The sequence below is a fragment of the Podarcis muralis genome, chromosome 1, assembly GCF_964188315.1.
Source record: "Podarcis muralis chromosome 1, rPodMur119.hap1.1, whole genome shotgun sequence".
NCBI lineage: Eukaryota > Metazoa > Chordata > Lepidosauria > Squamata > Lacertidae > Podarcis > Podarcis muralis.
Window position 1 is genome coordinate 105,960,029 of NC_135655.1, and position 16,788 is coordinate 105,976,816.

At 39.7% G+C, this 16,788-nt stretch overlaps 1 protein-coding gene across 3 annotated transcripts in view; it reads right to left on the reverse strand.

The window, feature by feature from the left end:
• Positions 1 to 4,578: 4,578 nt before the first annotated feature.
• ITGB6 (integrin subunit beta 6) overlaps positions 4,579 to 16,788 on the reverse strand; it is a 66,749-nt gene continuing 54,539 nt past the window's right edge. For all 3 annotated transcript variants that reach the window (XM_077936610.1, XM_028746861.2, XM_028746855.2), the window contains exons 13-18: positions 16,012 to 16,432; positions 14,900 to 15,122; positions 12,050 to 12,147; positions 8,786 to 8,905; positions 7,612 to 7,778; positions 4,579 to 6,158 (exon numbers count right to left, since the gene is read on the reverse strand). In XM_077936610.1, coding sequence (XP_077792736.1) covers positions 6,060 to 6,158; positions 7,612 to 7,778; positions 8,786 to 8,905; positions 12,050 to 12,147; positions 14,900 to 15,122; positions 16,012 to 16,432 — 1,128 coding nt within the window. In that variant the 3' untranslated portion in view covers positions 4,579 to 6,059. The remainder of the gene's footprint in view (positions 6,159 to 7,611; positions 7,779 to 8,785; positions 8,906 to 12,049; positions 12,148 to 14,899; positions 15,123 to 16,011; positions 16,433 to 16,788) is intronic.

Consider the following 16,788-nt stretch of genomic DNA (forward strand, 5'->3'; position numbering starts at 1 on the left):
AAAAAATTATTAAAGTTTTTCATGAAATACAAAAGAACGTGCAATCTCACTTTTTTCTATTCAGATTGTATATAGGCTTTTGGTTACATTCAGTATAAGTCATGTTGACTGATGGGAGTTGGAGTCCTATAAACCTGGAAGTCTCTTGTCATGGGTGGCTTTTACTTATTATTATTTATAAATTTATATACTAATGGGATTATAAGCAAGTTTCTGCAAATAACTTTTCTAAATATATTAATGTTTATATATACATCTCAGTATTAATAAATTAAAACTGCAGCACTAATAAACATGTATAGGTTTGGGCTATAAAGTGGTAAAGGTAAAAGGACCCCTGACCATTAGGTCCAGTCACGGACGATTCTGGGGTTGCAGCGCTCATCTTGCTTTACTGGCTGAGCGAGCTGGTGTTTGTCCGCAGACAGCTTCCGGGTCATGTGACTAAGCTGCTTCTGGCAAACCAGAGCAGTGTGGTAGCCTTGTGCAAATACATATAGATGAAGCTCTTGGTTTTTTTATGGGTCTTTCAGGCAAGAAGGACTGCAATTAACCCCTTGCTCCTGTCATATGCTCCTTCCATTCTCTCTCTCACCTACTCACACAGACAGATAACTGAGACTGACCTTAACTGTTGACTTATGGTTGACTGATGGTTGGAAGGTCAGGCACGCATAAGGTTATAGAACTTGTAGCAAGTGGACTGCCATGCTAGTCTGGTTCCCCTACAGATGCCAGATTTACAGAACAACCCAGACCATGTCATTGATTTCAGCGAAGCTTTCTCACAGATAAGTGGGGTTACACTTGCAGTGTGGAACAACCACTGACAATGGGGTTTGAGACACATTTACACTGACTTTCACAGGGCTTACTGTACATGGATGAATGGGCAGCAAGGTGTAAGTGGATTATTCAACTGTTAGGGAAATTACAGGGGAAAACTGCTTCTATGTTTACTCCAAATGATATTTGAGAGCTACCCAAAATTGATTCTTGGAAAGCAAAAATGATAAAAGATGTGTATTAGCATTTCTTACAGGTATGCTTAGGATCACAGCCAGGAAGCCCCCAATGTTTTGTGCCACAACAGTTAAAGCACATTCATTACTTGGCAAGTTGTGTAGGGATAGATTTCATTTGATTCATATACCAGACCCATCTGCTTCCACTGATCATTGCACCTAAGAAAAGAAGGGTATTTCACCCTCACCCCAGCAAAATGGACCACATTGTTGGAAAGGAAACTGCATATATTTGCTGACCACAAGCCACCATGAAGAACTAGTTCTAGTCCACATATATCATTAAAAAAAATATGGCAAAATTCTGAAAAGTAGTGTTCTAAATAATAGAACAAATATAATAATAATAATAATAATAATAATAATAATAATAATAATAATATTTTTTATTTATATCCCTCCCTCCCCAGCCAATTGCTGGGCTCAGAGCTCTAGATACAACTTGCATAGCATAGCAGGAGGTTTCTGTGTTCATAATAATTGATTACTATCAATGTCATTTGACCAGTGGGGTCTCATAAAAAGAAAGATATAATAAACACAATACACAGAAGTGCTTGGAATTCTAACAAGGAAAACCACAAAACTAAAAATAGACTTTTGCCTAAGGGAGCTTGCTACAATTTAGACAGAAGCAACCCATCCCCACTCGGTGACATCTAAAATGCCAGGTTTTAGAGGCCCATCCAGAACCTTTTGAACTTTCCATAAAGCTTTGTGAGAGATGCATCCAGCAACCAGAGGTGAATTTAAGACAATGTGAGTGTTGCACTGGGCATGCAATGCCTAATAAGCACTTGCCCAGCTTCTGGAAGGTGGTGTGGGGGTTTGGATAGAGTCCTCCTGCCTCCTTTTCAAAGCCGGCCAAGTGCTTACCTGTGTAACTCTTGCAGTAAAATATTTTAAAGTGATTTTTTTAAAAAGAGGGAGGGAGGGAGGGAGGGTGGGAGAAGATTGTTATGGGAGGAAATAAGAGAGCCAGCCAAAGTTGGAACTTTTAAAACCAGCAACTTTGAGCCTCTGAAAAACTTTCTTGACAACCTAATGGGAAAAGCCTTTGATTTGCTTGTCAACCTTAAGGGTTCAGCTCTTACAAAAAAAGCTCTTACATCCTTCAGTGCTAAAGGATTGCCATAGTTAACCCTTGCTGCTAGGCTTGCAGCTCAATGGAACGTGCTAAAAGAAGGACCAGGGATTCCCATGACAAGTGCTTGAGCAGAACATGTAAGCCAGTAGTGAGGCTGTGTGGTCACTTTGTGGGCTTGGGCAATGGAACTTCCCCTCCCCCTCTTTCCTCCCCATTGCACCTCCCCCAAATCTGCAGCAGAGATTGGGGGGGACTCCCAGAGCAGGGGATTTTTTTGGGAGGGGGGAGAGGTTGAGGAAGGAGAGAGACAGGAAAGAGTTGTTCCACTTGTGCATTGACTCCGTGGGAAACAACCCAATGACGATATCCAATGTTAGGCATTCTCAAAGTAGAGCTTTTGAATGTGGATTTAATTCTATCAATTTCAATTGGTTTACTCTAAGTATGATAAACATTGGCTACCACCCTATGTGAGTGACCCAAAACGATGCACATTTTTTCTGACTATCCTTGATCCATGTGGGTTATGTTCCATCCTTGCAGATAAAAAAATTGTATCTGAGTATGCTTCATAGCTTAGAAGCACACTCCGATACAATTTTTAAAAAAATCCGTAAGGGTGAAACAAACCCACACAGATCAAGGATTCTTCCCTTACTGTTCAGTATAGTCATAGTTAGAAAAAAATCCAAATTTGTGAAAGTCTTTGGCAAGCTTTTGCTTTTTTATTATGCCTGGCGTGTATAATCATGGTTCTTTTAAAGATATCTATCCATCTTTGCCAATTGGTGACAAAATGTTAAGACAGTGGAAAGATTTCAAAGTATGGACCATTTTCTGGAAATATAGAAAATGAAGATTTAGAGAGAGGTTGATTGTAGGTAGGTTCTGCTATAAATTACAGACCACGGATAGCCACTATAGAGCTAAATCAATTCCAGCTTTCATACCCCACTGTGAAATATAAGCAGACATTCCCATGGTGTGCTTGAGAAGTATGATAGAGTGGCAATATAGCTCCTGTCAAAGACAGAGAAGGAATGTGCTCTTCATCACAGCAGGATATTAGCAAGAAGGATAAATATATATATGAATTTATATTAGGGAAGAAAAATGAGAACCAACAGAGAAAAACCCTGCAATTTCTCCAATATTTTACAACAGTGTAGATGAAAAATAATTATAATGCATATGTCTTCTCTATCCAACAATTACACATAACAGTGTAATAACCTGGAAAAGCAAGTTGACTACAAAAGACTACATTTATATGAAAGTTCTTCATAAAGCAGATGCAAAAATGAGCAGCAATGCTTGAGTTAGAGCAATGTTTTAGGAAGTTGCAACAACAAGATCTATGTCCAGAATTTGACCTGGGGTTATATAGGTATCACTACTGCTTTGCCCAAAGTAATCAATAATGTAAGCTCTTGGACAAAATAGGTTGGGGGAAGAAAAGAAATGCAAAAACACTATAGGAAAGCAAATGGAGGTCTACGAGGATTGCTGGGGATAATTGAACTCTTTAAAGCAATTTGAGAACTTCCACAGTTGGCAGTATTTGTAGAAAATCTAAGCATTGTAAAACAATGCAATCTTCCCTCTTCACAAAATGTTTAAGAAACTTGCATCTGCAAATAAGATGGAGTAACTTTACTTGAAAGGGAGTAGAGGGGTAATTAATATCTCATATAAACTTTTTAATATTATGCTTATGTGGCAAAAATATCTGGTCTGAACCAGATAGCCTGAGCTGTGATATTCTCTGTGTGATGGGATACCAGAATGTGCATCCAGAATGGTCATGTGATATGACTGTCCCTTGTAGAGAACTATATGCCTGAAATCCGGATTTGCGCAATCTTTTTATCCACGTTTGAGGGAAAAGAATAATGCCCCATGTACAAGGCTCAGCATTGGGCACCTTCAGCATTTGCATTGAAGAGTGTATGGGTACATGCCCACTCTTCTGTAGAGGTGATACAAGTCATTTTGATTTGTATCTGATTAAGTCAGAGGTTCCAAAACTGTGGTCCATGGACTAGCTTAATTCAGGTGTTCTGTGATGTGGAAATTATGATATGCTTTTCCATACTTCAGGAAAATCCAGGTGGGCATGTGAATTTAAGTGATGGTGGCAATACACACATGTAATTAAATATATATGTTAGATACTGAATAGGGATCCAAAGCTCTTTCTTGAAAGTCAGTGTGATGTGTGGTGGCCCTGAGATAAACATTGTGAAATTGTGACACCCACCCACCTGAGTTACTTACAAAACAGCAGGAATCAGTACCAAATGTTGTGACACATGATGCCCACAAATTATAAGCTTTATGGTTCAAAACCATGCCCAGGATATTTGATTTGATATAGAATCTGGAAATCTGTGCAAAAGTGCTTGATTAGAACAATTCTGCTTACATATCAACATTTTAAAAAGAAAAGAAAAACTACTTAAAATGTCAGGTTTTAATTTTTTATTTTATTTAATGCATGCCATTCACACAATATTTACATATAAAAAAAACCTCGTAACAAAATGCCCAAGGGAATCCAATTAGTAAAATGTAGTTTTGGCCTCGTTTAAGGTCCAGCCTTGGGTCAAAACTATTTCAGGAAACATAACTGTTCAGACATTTCCAGTGTCTTCACCAAGTACGTTCATACTATGAATAACATAGTGAAAGTTTGCTCTGGGAGGGGGAAAAAATCAAATACCACTTCATGGTAGAAAAAAAAAGCCAGCTAAACCCTCCATCTTTTCTCTCATCTTCTAAAATGCAAGAGGCACTCTGCAAAAAGACTTCTTTTTTGTATAACTACATACACAAAACAACATTTTAAAGCAAATGTAAGTTCTATTTTGTGCAATACGATTTACATCCTAGTGGCAGGGCAATCCTATACATATGCAGTAAGTGAGGCTTCCTTCTGAGTAGAGATATATAGGATTGCACTGTAAGTCTATTTAAAATTGCAGCCTTAGTTGTGGGGAATTTTATTAGCCAAACACAGAAACCTTTCCTAAGTCTGATTAATTTTAGTACTGGAATCTTTCACCATGTCAGGGCTTTAACTTCCACATCAGAGAAAGAAATTCAACAGGTTTTGAAAGCAGTAGTGTTAAAATATTGAGTTTATGTCATGTGGCTATTAACAGCATAGGAATCATGCCTCAAAAAAGTGGCAACTAACATCTTCCATGACTATTACTGCTTATGAGTAAAGCTACATTCTGTTTTGTCATTTGAACACAAATGCAATGATTAATGAACATGCAGCATTTTATTGAGATGGCTCACGTGTATTTTTTATAATGATCTGCTTTCTGAGGTGATTTGCAAAGGAATGCACATAGCTGCCACCTTTGTTGAGGTGAGTAGGGAAGTTTCTATATGCACAATCTCTGTGTGTACACCTCAGAACATAGAGCATCCTAAGAGAGGTTTGGCTTCAGGCAGTGACACCCATTTACTCTTGACAGGTCTCTCCAGCGTCTGGCTATGATGTTTCTGGCTGCTGAGAGTAGATGAGTTTATAGTGTGCATTGGCATTATTAACTTGGAAGATGTTTAGTAGGGCCAGTTCTGGGATGACCTCTAATAGCTGTTTAGTTACTTTGCTTATTTCTTGTAGGACTGTTGTCCAGAAGGGTTGGATTTTGGGACATTCCCACCACATGTGGAAGTATGTGCCTGTGGAATTGCAGCCTCTCCAGCATTTTGGTTACTTCACATCCAGTTCTGAATTCTGACACAGAAAATGAGTTCTCATAGATCAAATTAAGCTATGACTACGGGTCTTCCAACCATGAAAAGCACATATTCTGTCATCCTAAACTATTGTACCACTATAGCATATTAATAATAAATTTTGAACAAATTTAGTAAATGTAACATTTTTTCAAACTATTCCCCTCCCATCCCCAAAATCATTCAGGGTGCTAAAATATATCCGCAGCAGATCCGGGTTGTCTTTCCTTTTGCCTGTATGTTACATTTTTAAATGTTGTTGTTGAGCCTCTGTACAATGGGTTGATTCCCTAGAAAAGAGCGGGAAAATTGTATTCAATAAAGTACTTCATATTTGATTCTGTGGCATTTTTTTTTACTGTATTTGGTTTTTTAACAAAGACAGTTTAATAAACAGATCTGTACTTAAATCTGATGTTAAATGAAAAATGCAAACAACTGAAGTAAAATAACTTAGGCCATCGAAGGGTCATGATGATCCTATTTATTTTCTATTTCTGCAGAAGTATAACAGAAACAAGTTAGTTTATTTCGCATAGAATTAGTAGTATACTATATTAGTTGTCCTGTGTTAAAAAATGCAATCTCTAACTAAATTTGTGCTTGTATATAACAAAGTAACTCCACTGAATGGAATTGTGGTGTCAAGCAATTCATTCCTCCTGCTCTTAATTGCTTGTTCATGGAGCATCAATGATAAAACAAATTACAAGCTCTTCCTATTAATGGCAATTTAATTTGATATTGCTACAAGCATTGTTCTTCCTGGTGGAAAAGGCTTTTCACATGTCATACTTCACTATGTTCTATACGTCCATTGTTCCTTTTAACTCAGAAAGCCTATCTAGCTTCTAGCATCACAAGACATAGCCTCTCTTATAGATTGTAGGGCTTAGGTAGAGAAAAGCGCAGCATAGGTTGTTGACTATCCAGTGTGATACTGGGCTTTAAAATTTAATTGTTACTTCAAAGCCAATTAGTAAGATGCACACACTGGAATTCCTTGCATGAGGAGGATGCCACTAAGCAGGGATAGGGAACCTCCACCAGCCCCTGTCAGCATGGCCAATGGTCAGGGATGGTGAGAGTGCAACAACATCTGGAGGAGTGGAGAAGTGGAGGCAGAGGGGGGAACACAGATTCTCCATATGAAGCTGCTGGGGTTTGGGGAGAGAGCTGAATCTCCTCAGCCATAATGCCATTGCCACTTGCCCTTAGCAGTTTGGCCAGGGAGAGCCTGCCTCTACACACTCAAGAAATGGACAGGGAAGTTTGCCAGTAAGCTGCAACACAGAGCTAGAGAAACTGTACGTGCTTCTCTCCCTCTCAGATATGGTGGTACACTTCCATTGGGAAGTAAACCCAGGGGGTGACATTTCATGAGGAGTCAGACATCTACTGGGTTGAAAGCAGCACATGCCTTTGTTGCATGCTGCCTTCTATATAGATGTTAATAAGTTCTGCCTGGGCCAAATTGATCTTCAGATGTGAATACCGGTATATTTACTCCTTACTTTAGATACTTTCAGGAAAGAACTATGATGTTTCCTTGCGTATTCTGAAATATCCTTATTTTACACATTTTAACAATTTTAATGCCACTATGTTCAGGTATGTCTTAGTGAGTCAGTGGAGTACACTGCAGAACATTCAGTTTTTCTTGAAACACAAAATCTACCCAAAACATGTAGCAGCTGCCATTTCGCAACTGAATAAAATAAAGAACTATGAAATTTTACGTACTGTTTGCCATTTGGCCTTTGATCTCTCTGCTTCAAAATTAGCAACTTCTTTGCGGTCATGAAATGAAACAAACAGTTTCCATATGCAAAGCAAGACAACCCCAGTGAGGGAGATAGCAATCGAAAGACCCAACACAATCATTGTAATATTTGGAGGTTGTGGACAGGCTGTAAAAAGAAAGGAAAACCCACATATATGGTTACAAATTAGGCTACACATTTGAAAGATGCTCTGAGTGGTTTAGTTCTGTATGCTTTTCATGTAAAGATTGGCATCCTAACCCAGATCCCAGAGAAACAACAAGGGATGTTATGTATGCTGGCTGCCTCATTCACTTCATTTCATGAGGAAATTCTGCATGCATGAAGGAATGCACATGTGGAGCTCCACCCATCATTCAAATGAATAGAACAAACTTTGGGAGCATCCACAGTAAATCAGATGATACATAGCTGAAAATAAACTTAGCATTGTCAGCCAGGCTGATTTCTTTTCCATATTGCTTCTTATCAATGGTTGTGTAGGAAACAAATATCTTAGGTGCACTTTCTTAGCTCATTGAAGAACAGTCTCTCTATAACTTATTGGCTTCGAGACTGAAAACTGGACCTCCTCTTCAGCTCCCTGTACCCCTGAAAAGCTTCTCTGGTTGGGGGTTAGTGGATTCTCCTGAACACTGCGGAAATTTCAGAGGCAGTTTTAGGGCACTGCGACTGGTGTGGTGACACTACTACAACAGAACATGAGAGGTGGGGTGCACTGAGTTTTTTTGCGTGCAGGTGCCACTGAAATTTGAGAGCCCCAAGTCTTCCACTGGTGGAATGGAGCATTTCCAGAGAGTGTTACCCAAAATATGGTTGAGCTCCACTTGCACATGATGCAACTGTTCGATTTTGGCCACTTTGCTCTCCACTGCCCCCAACCTCAGCATAGGAAAATGTGTGTGTGTGGGCGCGCGCATGCTATTCAAAAGTGCCCCTAGATGCTCTGGAGAGGATTTTCAGGCAGATAAGTAGAAAGGATAGGAATGGAAAATGGTAAAAACCCCTTCTGAGAGTGTCCTCCTCCCTGCAGTTCTCAGGATCCAATCCAAATTTCCAGGCCAACTTTTAAAAATATATATTCTTGTTAGTAGTGTATGTAAGAAATTATTTACCAAACCCAAGTTGCCTACCTTTTTGATTTATGCTACGAATGGTTGTTTTCCCCTGTTCATCAGCTGCCATTTGAAATGTGATAGCACATTCATTTTCTCCAAGTAACAAACAAGGAACAAATTTATCTTCCATGATATCTGTGGGGGGAAACACTTTTTTTCAGGTCAAAAACCATTCATCATGCAGTAACCATGCAGATTAAAGGATTTATATCACAAGGCTGTTTTTAACAGGCACTAAGGAAGGAAGCTAAAATACTTAAAAGAATTTCACACAATACTTCTACCACTAAAAGGGTTCCCCCCTCCCCGTTTTTGTTACACTTTGCACTTAGGTTTCAGTTGAGAAGGTCCAGGTGTTGTCAATCTGCATTGACCATCAAGAGCACCCACCAAGTCTGCTGTAATTTGAAATTCAATGAATTGGAAATACTTCCAAGAAAGATGTCACAGCTATTTAGGGAATATAATAGCCCTGATTATAGTACAAAGTAAATAATATGTTCTCTTTGTTTGTTTTTTGCTACTGGTAGTATGTCTAGACTGTGTTTCAATGCATAGCATGTTCACTTCTCAGAAAAAGAAAGGAAGGATACTGATCCTTTTCAAAGGAGCTGCCGCATATTGCTTCCAGAATGTTGTTATAAAGATTAAGGTAAAGTGCATTTCAATAGTGATTAAATCAAAATCTTATGAAAAGAACTGAAGCTTTTGGAGAATTCTAATGTTGCTCACTGAAAAATAGATAAAAATGAATCTAAGATTAACCTAAGGTTTTCCTATTTTTATTTGCCTCTGTGCATTTAATATGATTCTGCAAAAAATGTTTTCACCTAAATAGGAAAAAGTTTATGCCCATTCAAGAGCCTAGAAGGCATGGGTTTTGTGTGAAGAACTGTGACTGACCACGAAAAGGAAGAACAATGGAATCTGAATCAGTTCACTTTAATGTCCCTACAGGTGCTAAATGTCACGTCTACAATCCACAAACTATTTTCAAAAAAACAGTAATAATGGTCCTCATGGAAGTTCCTCTGAAATCTATAGCCACACCATGTAAAGTACCATATTGGTGTAATTGGCAGAAACAAACAGTTTGCTGAAAGATTCCGCTTGCCCTCCAAACAACCTTATTTATATGTACTTATTTGGTAGTAACTTCCATTGAACTTCAATGGGTTTCCTTCCAAGCAAAATGCATATAATTGCTGTGCATATCTTGACAGTGGGGCAGAGGACAGAAGGAGGGAAGGACAAGGCAAAGATAACAAGGTGGGTATAATTGTAACTGAAAACACTACAACTTTGAAAAAGTTGAATGCCCATGTATGCTCTGGGCCTAAATGAGGCCTAGGTGAAGACAAAGCTCTTCCCATACCAATGCAGAAAAATGGCAGGAGAATGCTTCTCTCCACAAGCGTCATGAGTTAGGTTGCGCATATGCACTTCCCTCATCATAGCACTGGAATAGCATGTTAGCTATTGGTCTTGCTGAAATTGTGGTGGATTCATGGAAAGTAAACAGAGTTTGCTTTCCACTAAGGCTGCATACTCAGCACACACTGAAATCACATGGCTTCCCCTAAAGAATCTTTGAACTGTAGTGTAAGGGTGTACACTTAAACTACAGTTCTCAGGATTCTTTAGAGGAAGCCATGTGCCTTCAATGTATGTAAAAGAAATCATCTGCACAAGTTCTCACAGGCATAGGGATCCTTTTACAGTGCTTTGCTTCCCTTCACCCATTTCTCTGCTACCAAGAAATATACTGTTGCATTTTAAAATAATAATAATAATAATAATAATAATAATAATAATAATAATAATAATGATGTTGGTACAGAATGTAAACACCAGTTTATTGTTTTTTATCTGAAAAGCCTTTGGTTTGTTCTTAGCAATTTGGAGCAACCATTGTCAAGATGTTGATCTACTAAAAACACCTCATTTAGGTGTTTGACCTAATTATTATATCTGTGAGGTCATGTCTGTGAAGTGTTTACAGCACCCCAGATGATGTTACTTGATCTCAGGAACTACAGTTTTGTCTGTTATTCATATTTGTTGTGTGTGGGAATAGAGTTGACAAATGACTTCATGTAATAGATAAAAAGAATGAGTCTCATCCTCCCTCCCCCTTTTAGAGAAGCTCTACTTCTTGGTCAGCTATTTGACATCAGTTCTGGGGTCAACAATGAGTCTGGTTTGTAAACCGGAAAGAGAAATTGCCTCTCTTCCTGCTTTAAAGAATTTAATAATTCCTATCCAAGTTTGAGGATGAAAGGTGAAATTTCTTTCAAGAAGGGCCCTTCTCCTGTACCTTTAACAAATTTAGCAGGTGAAAATTTTTGTAGCACAGAAATCATTGTGTGAGATAAAGAATATTGTCTGTAGGCAGATGAGGTCACCACCTTCTGCTGCTAAACAGTTCTGGATAAGGGGCAGTGACTGCCTCAGAGCAAAATAGATTTTAAAAGCTTCATATGGTTCATTTCCCCGCATCAAGTTGCAGTTAAAAGAAAGGCACAGGAGTACCTGCTAAAACATTGCCAGCCCTGAACCTGAAATTGTTGTAGCACTTTTCTGTTTGACTAGTGCTAGTGTCAGGGAGCTCATCTATTCTCAGCATTTCTTTATTTTGCAAACAAAGCCCATAAACATCTACTCTTTTCATCTTCCTTCACATTGGATCACATTGCTGTAAACTGAGATAATCAGTTCTGTTGTCAGCATAATGAATCTGTTGCATACATTTAGTTACGTAAACATTTGACCTTGAACACCAGGATTTACTCTCTGCACACTAAATCAGGTAGACATATAAGTCATATGCCTGATGTATTTATCCTATGTATACATCTAAAATATTTAATGCTAAGATTTCTGACATGAATTCTTAGAGCAAGATGCAATAGAATAAAATAACCAATTACACATTAACAGTTAAAAACATACAGTCCAATCTACACTTTATATTGAATAAGCTACCCCCACTTCCTGAAGGAAGACCTTAGATCAGGGATGAGCAACCTGAGGCCCTCCAGATGTTGTTGGACTATAACTCCCATCACCCCTGCCCACTGGCCATGCTGGCTAAGGCTGATGGAAGCTGAAGTCCCACAACATGTGGAGGGTCACAGAGATTCTTCATTTCTATAATAAAATAACAGAATGACTTGAAAAATACAAGCAGCAGCATGTAATAAATACTACTGGGGAGAAATAGGCCTACAACCAACGGTGCCTAAGCAATACATTTAAATAAATAAATGCACTACATACCTTCTCCACTACTGACAGTCGCATCAACCAATTTACATTTCTCAGCGCACTCTTCCTGAGACTGATCATTAGAAGCTAAATAGCATTCTACGCAGCTCCTGAGAAAAAAATGATTCAACAGCTCATCAATCTCTGTCAGTTACAAGGCACCAGGAACAAAAGGGAATACATATGTAGTGTTCATTTTCAAAAGTAACTTACAAAAGATCTACATGGGTCAATAAGTAGTACTTAGCAGTGTTATGTGTACTGCATTTAAAAACTCTGAAGAAATATCCTGCAGTTAAGTCTTTTTCTGCACTTCCCCCTTCCTACTTCAAGCTCTCATTGGATATAAAACACAAGAGGGCAACATTATCCATGTACAGCAGCTTTCAAACTGTGTGTTGCGACACATTAGTGTGTTGGCTGCAGTGTGTAGATGTGTCATGCCATCCCTCCCCACACTCCTCCCAGGGCTGGAAAAGGGTTAGCGTAACCTCCGATTTGCTAGTAAAACTGAATTACTGTGTTGCAAAATGATGCAAAACTGAATTACTGTGTCATGAAATGATGCACCTCTAAAAAAGTGTGTCACCAACATGAAGAATCTGGAAAGCTCTGATATACAGCATCAATGAAAACCTTGAGTAAACCTGAGGCTTGATTAGCATTATGTGCTCTCTACAGGGCTTTCCTTAGGCTTATTCCAGAGACTGCAGCTGAATGTGGTGGCAAGATTGCTAACTGGAGTGATTGATTGCCAGCACTTAACAGTTGTGTTACAGGATCTGCACTGGCCGCTATGAGGCCAGTTGTAGCTATTGGTCTATAAAGCCCAGGGCATACCCAGGCTGTCACCTGCCAAGGGCACAGACTCGGGGGTTGCAAAGATCACGCCTCTCTACTCCGACCTGGAGTGACTAGGAGCCCACCTGCCCATCCACATGCTTCCTCGCTGCTCTTCTGCTGCTCTGGGTGGAAGGGTGAGGCATGTAGTCATTTCTGGGCACTTCCACAGCAGGGCCCCAAGGGTACAAGTGGTGGGTGCAAGGGAGCTTAGGTATGCCTCTGATAAAGCCCTTAACAACTTGAGACAAGGGCACCCAAGAAATAAATAGTTACTAAAAAATGCCTTGGTTTTTATTATGGTTTTTTTTTATTTGCTTGTTTACACAGACTATTGTTGTAGAACAGAACTTTGCTCTAGAATGGGATATATAATTTCCAAAGTCGACTTGACATATAGATAAAGGCTGCAGGTGCAATGTATAATTTTAACTACTTAAACCTCATTAAAATCCAAGGGACTAAAGTGTGCCTGACTTTGGGTCGGGTATGGCCTATGCAGTGGCGTAGCGTGGGGGGTGCAGGGGGGGCCGGCCGCACCGGGCGCAACATCTGGGGTTAGGGCAAATCCACAGGTTAGGGGGCACAAATCCACGGGTTAGGGGGCGCAATTACTTGCCTTGCCCCGGGTGCTGACAACCCACGCTACGCCACTGGGCCTATGACTTTAGTCTTTAGTCATAATCAAAACTGGGTTCCTAATAGACCTTCCCCAAGTGTAGCATCATGATAAAAGGGAAGAAAGAAAAAGAAACCCTGTTTCTTCTCTTAACGGAAGTCGCTAGCATATTAGTCACATTTCTTAAAAGGTACAAATGAAAATATTAGTTAAAATTAAATGTGTTTGTTGATTTAACTGATGGCTAGAAATGACAGAATTAAATTAATTGAAGAATTATGCAGAAAGAAAAAACGTATCTGAATTGATCTAACACCCACACAAGTTAGTGGAAAGGTTGTTAATTATTCATCTGCAATTGAAGCCAGGTCTGAGCTTCCTAGTTAAAGAACGTAATGAATGACATTCATGAAAGAAATTTACATGTATTTTCATACAACCTACCAGAAAAATGACTAATTTAATGATAACTTGAACTGGAGTTCAAGGAGTGCAACTTGATCCTATGAGTAATTCTGCCAGCAAATACGTGTTTCATACAGGTCACAATGACCACTCTGCTTGCAAAAGCCATGATATGGGGCATTGCCTTGATGTTGCAATCCAAACCATGGCACAGCAACAGTAGTGACTAATTTTTATTTTAATAGTTGTTTTCCCCACTTTGGTGTTTGCCACCCTGGGCTCCTTTGGGAGGACTGGTGGGATAGAAATTGAATAATAATAACCAGTGCTTTTTTTGGGGGGGGAGTAAAAAGAGAGAAGTGCTGGTACTGTTTACCAATGAATACCAGCATAAAAAGCAGCAGCAGCAGCAGCAGCAGCAACAACAACAACAGGACATTGAAAGTAAGAAAAATATATCAGGAAATAAAAGGTAACAGATAAAGGTAAAGGACCCCAAACAGTTAAGTCCAGTCAAAGGCGACTATGGGGTGAGGTGCGGCTCTCATCTCTCTTCAGGCCGAGGGAGCTGTCGTTTGTCCACAGACAGGTTTCCGGGTCATGTGGCCAGCATAACTAAACCACTTCTGGCATGATGGAACACTGTGGCAGAAGCCAGAGTGCAGGGAAATGCTGTTTACCTTCCCGCCACAGTGGTACCTATTTATCTACTTGCACAGGTGTGCTTTCGAACTGCTAGGTTGGCAGGAGCTGGGACAAAGCAACGGGAGCTCACCCCATCATGCTGATTTGAACTGCCAACCCTCCGTTCAGCAAGCCCAAGAGGCTTAGTGGTTTAGACCACAGCGCCACCTGCACCCTTTGTATCAGGAAATACAGTAAATACACAAGACACAGCTGGAATGGTGAACAAAATTCAGCACCCTTGAAATATTGCTATACTTTTGGACATGCGACAGAAACAGACATTTCCAGACATTTAAAGGCGTATAATTTACCGTTTAGAAGTGCAAGGGTCGGCATAGGGTGAGTATTTTTCACACGTGCTTCCTGAAACCCCAGGATTTGTGCACACACATTTTCCACACATGCATTCACCTCTCCCACTGCAGATTGTGCCATCAGCAGAAGCACAGCTATTGGTGTCAGTGGTGCAGTTACAGTATTCACCCGTCCATCCACTGTGGCATCTACACTGACCACAGTCACAGTAGCCGTTACCTAAGGAAAGTCATGGAGGTTAGTTCTTGTTTTGATTTCTGTTCTCCCCCAAGCCAAAGTCTCAAAGCCCAGAATAATTCGATCAATCATTATGCCCCTCAAATAACTCTGTCATTTGCATCCTTTCCCTCTTAATCCCCACAAAGCTGCCTCAGATGTTGATCATGGAGTTTGGGGATAATAAATCCAAGAATTAATATAATTTGAAGAAATTCAGATAGCTGCTACAGTATTGTAGCACTTTCATTGAAACCAGCTAAAATGGCAAAGTACTGAGCTAGATTTTTAGGTTCGAAGGGTTGATGTTTCACAGACAAACTCCCTGACAATGCCAATCCTATGCATGTTTATCCAGAAGTATGTCACATGGGGCTTACATCTTAGTAAATGTGTTTAGGTCATAGGGTTGCGATATTTTGAAGAGCAAAAAAGAGGGTGCTATGATGACTCTCATTTTAAATAGCCCTACTATAGGGAGGCTATAGAAGCTGTGATATATTGCTGAGGGGGACAGGAGAAGAGAAGAGGAAAGCAAGTCTTCAACCAGCAGTTATGTCTATGTCTCAACCAGAAAGTATAGTCAGAGACATTTTGGCAATTTTTTTTTAAAAAAACGACCCAGACAGAAATGTTACCCCTGAAAAAGAGGGCGTGTCCTGGAAAAAGAGGACACATGACAACCCTAGTTTAGGACTGCAGCAGTAGTCTGCAAGAGCTCCTTGAACCACCATGTTAAGAACAATCAATATGAATTTTTAAATGGATACTGTTTTAAACTTGAATACTGCTTATACTTGAATACTGTTTTTGAAACAGAGCATATATTCAATTGCCAACTTCTATTCTATTATTTATAATTTTTTAAAATGCCAGTTTGCAGTGGACTTACCTGCACATAGCAGTCCTCTAAATCTCCCACAAGAGAAATTGTCACATTCACAAAATGACCCATAAATATGTCCATATGCCGATGGGTGGCAAATGCACTGTCCACAAAAGCAGTCACCTCTTCCACTACAAGAGGTCTCCTCTGGAGAACTTTTGCAGGAACCTGTACTCAGTGAGTCTTTTTCACCACATTCACAGTGAGGACCCATGTAGCCTGGGTTGCAGGTGCACACCCCACATTCAAAATAACCATGTCCGCCATTGCACTTGAAGCTGTTCATTTCAGCTTCCTTCTGACAATTGCAGCTGCATTCTGACTGGATCTCAATTTCCAGAGCTTCATTCAAGCCCACCGGCTTTATTATGACGTTCTTTGGACTTTTCCCACAAGCAGATAGGCTTAAAGTCACATTGAAACTGACCTAGGAAAGGAGGAGGGGCATCTGTATTTAACCATTCATTGCTGCAGTGTACAAAAATGCAAAAGAACAAATATTAAAAATATAAGCTAACGAAATCAGCAAAGTCTAAGTATTCAAGAGAGTAGTTCCATTAGTGCAAGGATTTCTGTTCATGTAACAGAACTTCCCTTCCCTCTCCTTTCCCTATGTGTTCCCATGCCCTACCTAAATCTGCTTTGGAGGGTTTTGGGGAATTCCAGAACGGATTTAGGGGATGGAGGTGGTAAGTGGAGAGAGGAGAGGGGAAGTTGTATTGTGCAGTCAAACATCTTTGAACTAACAGAACTATTTTATTGGATATCACCCTAACATTTTAT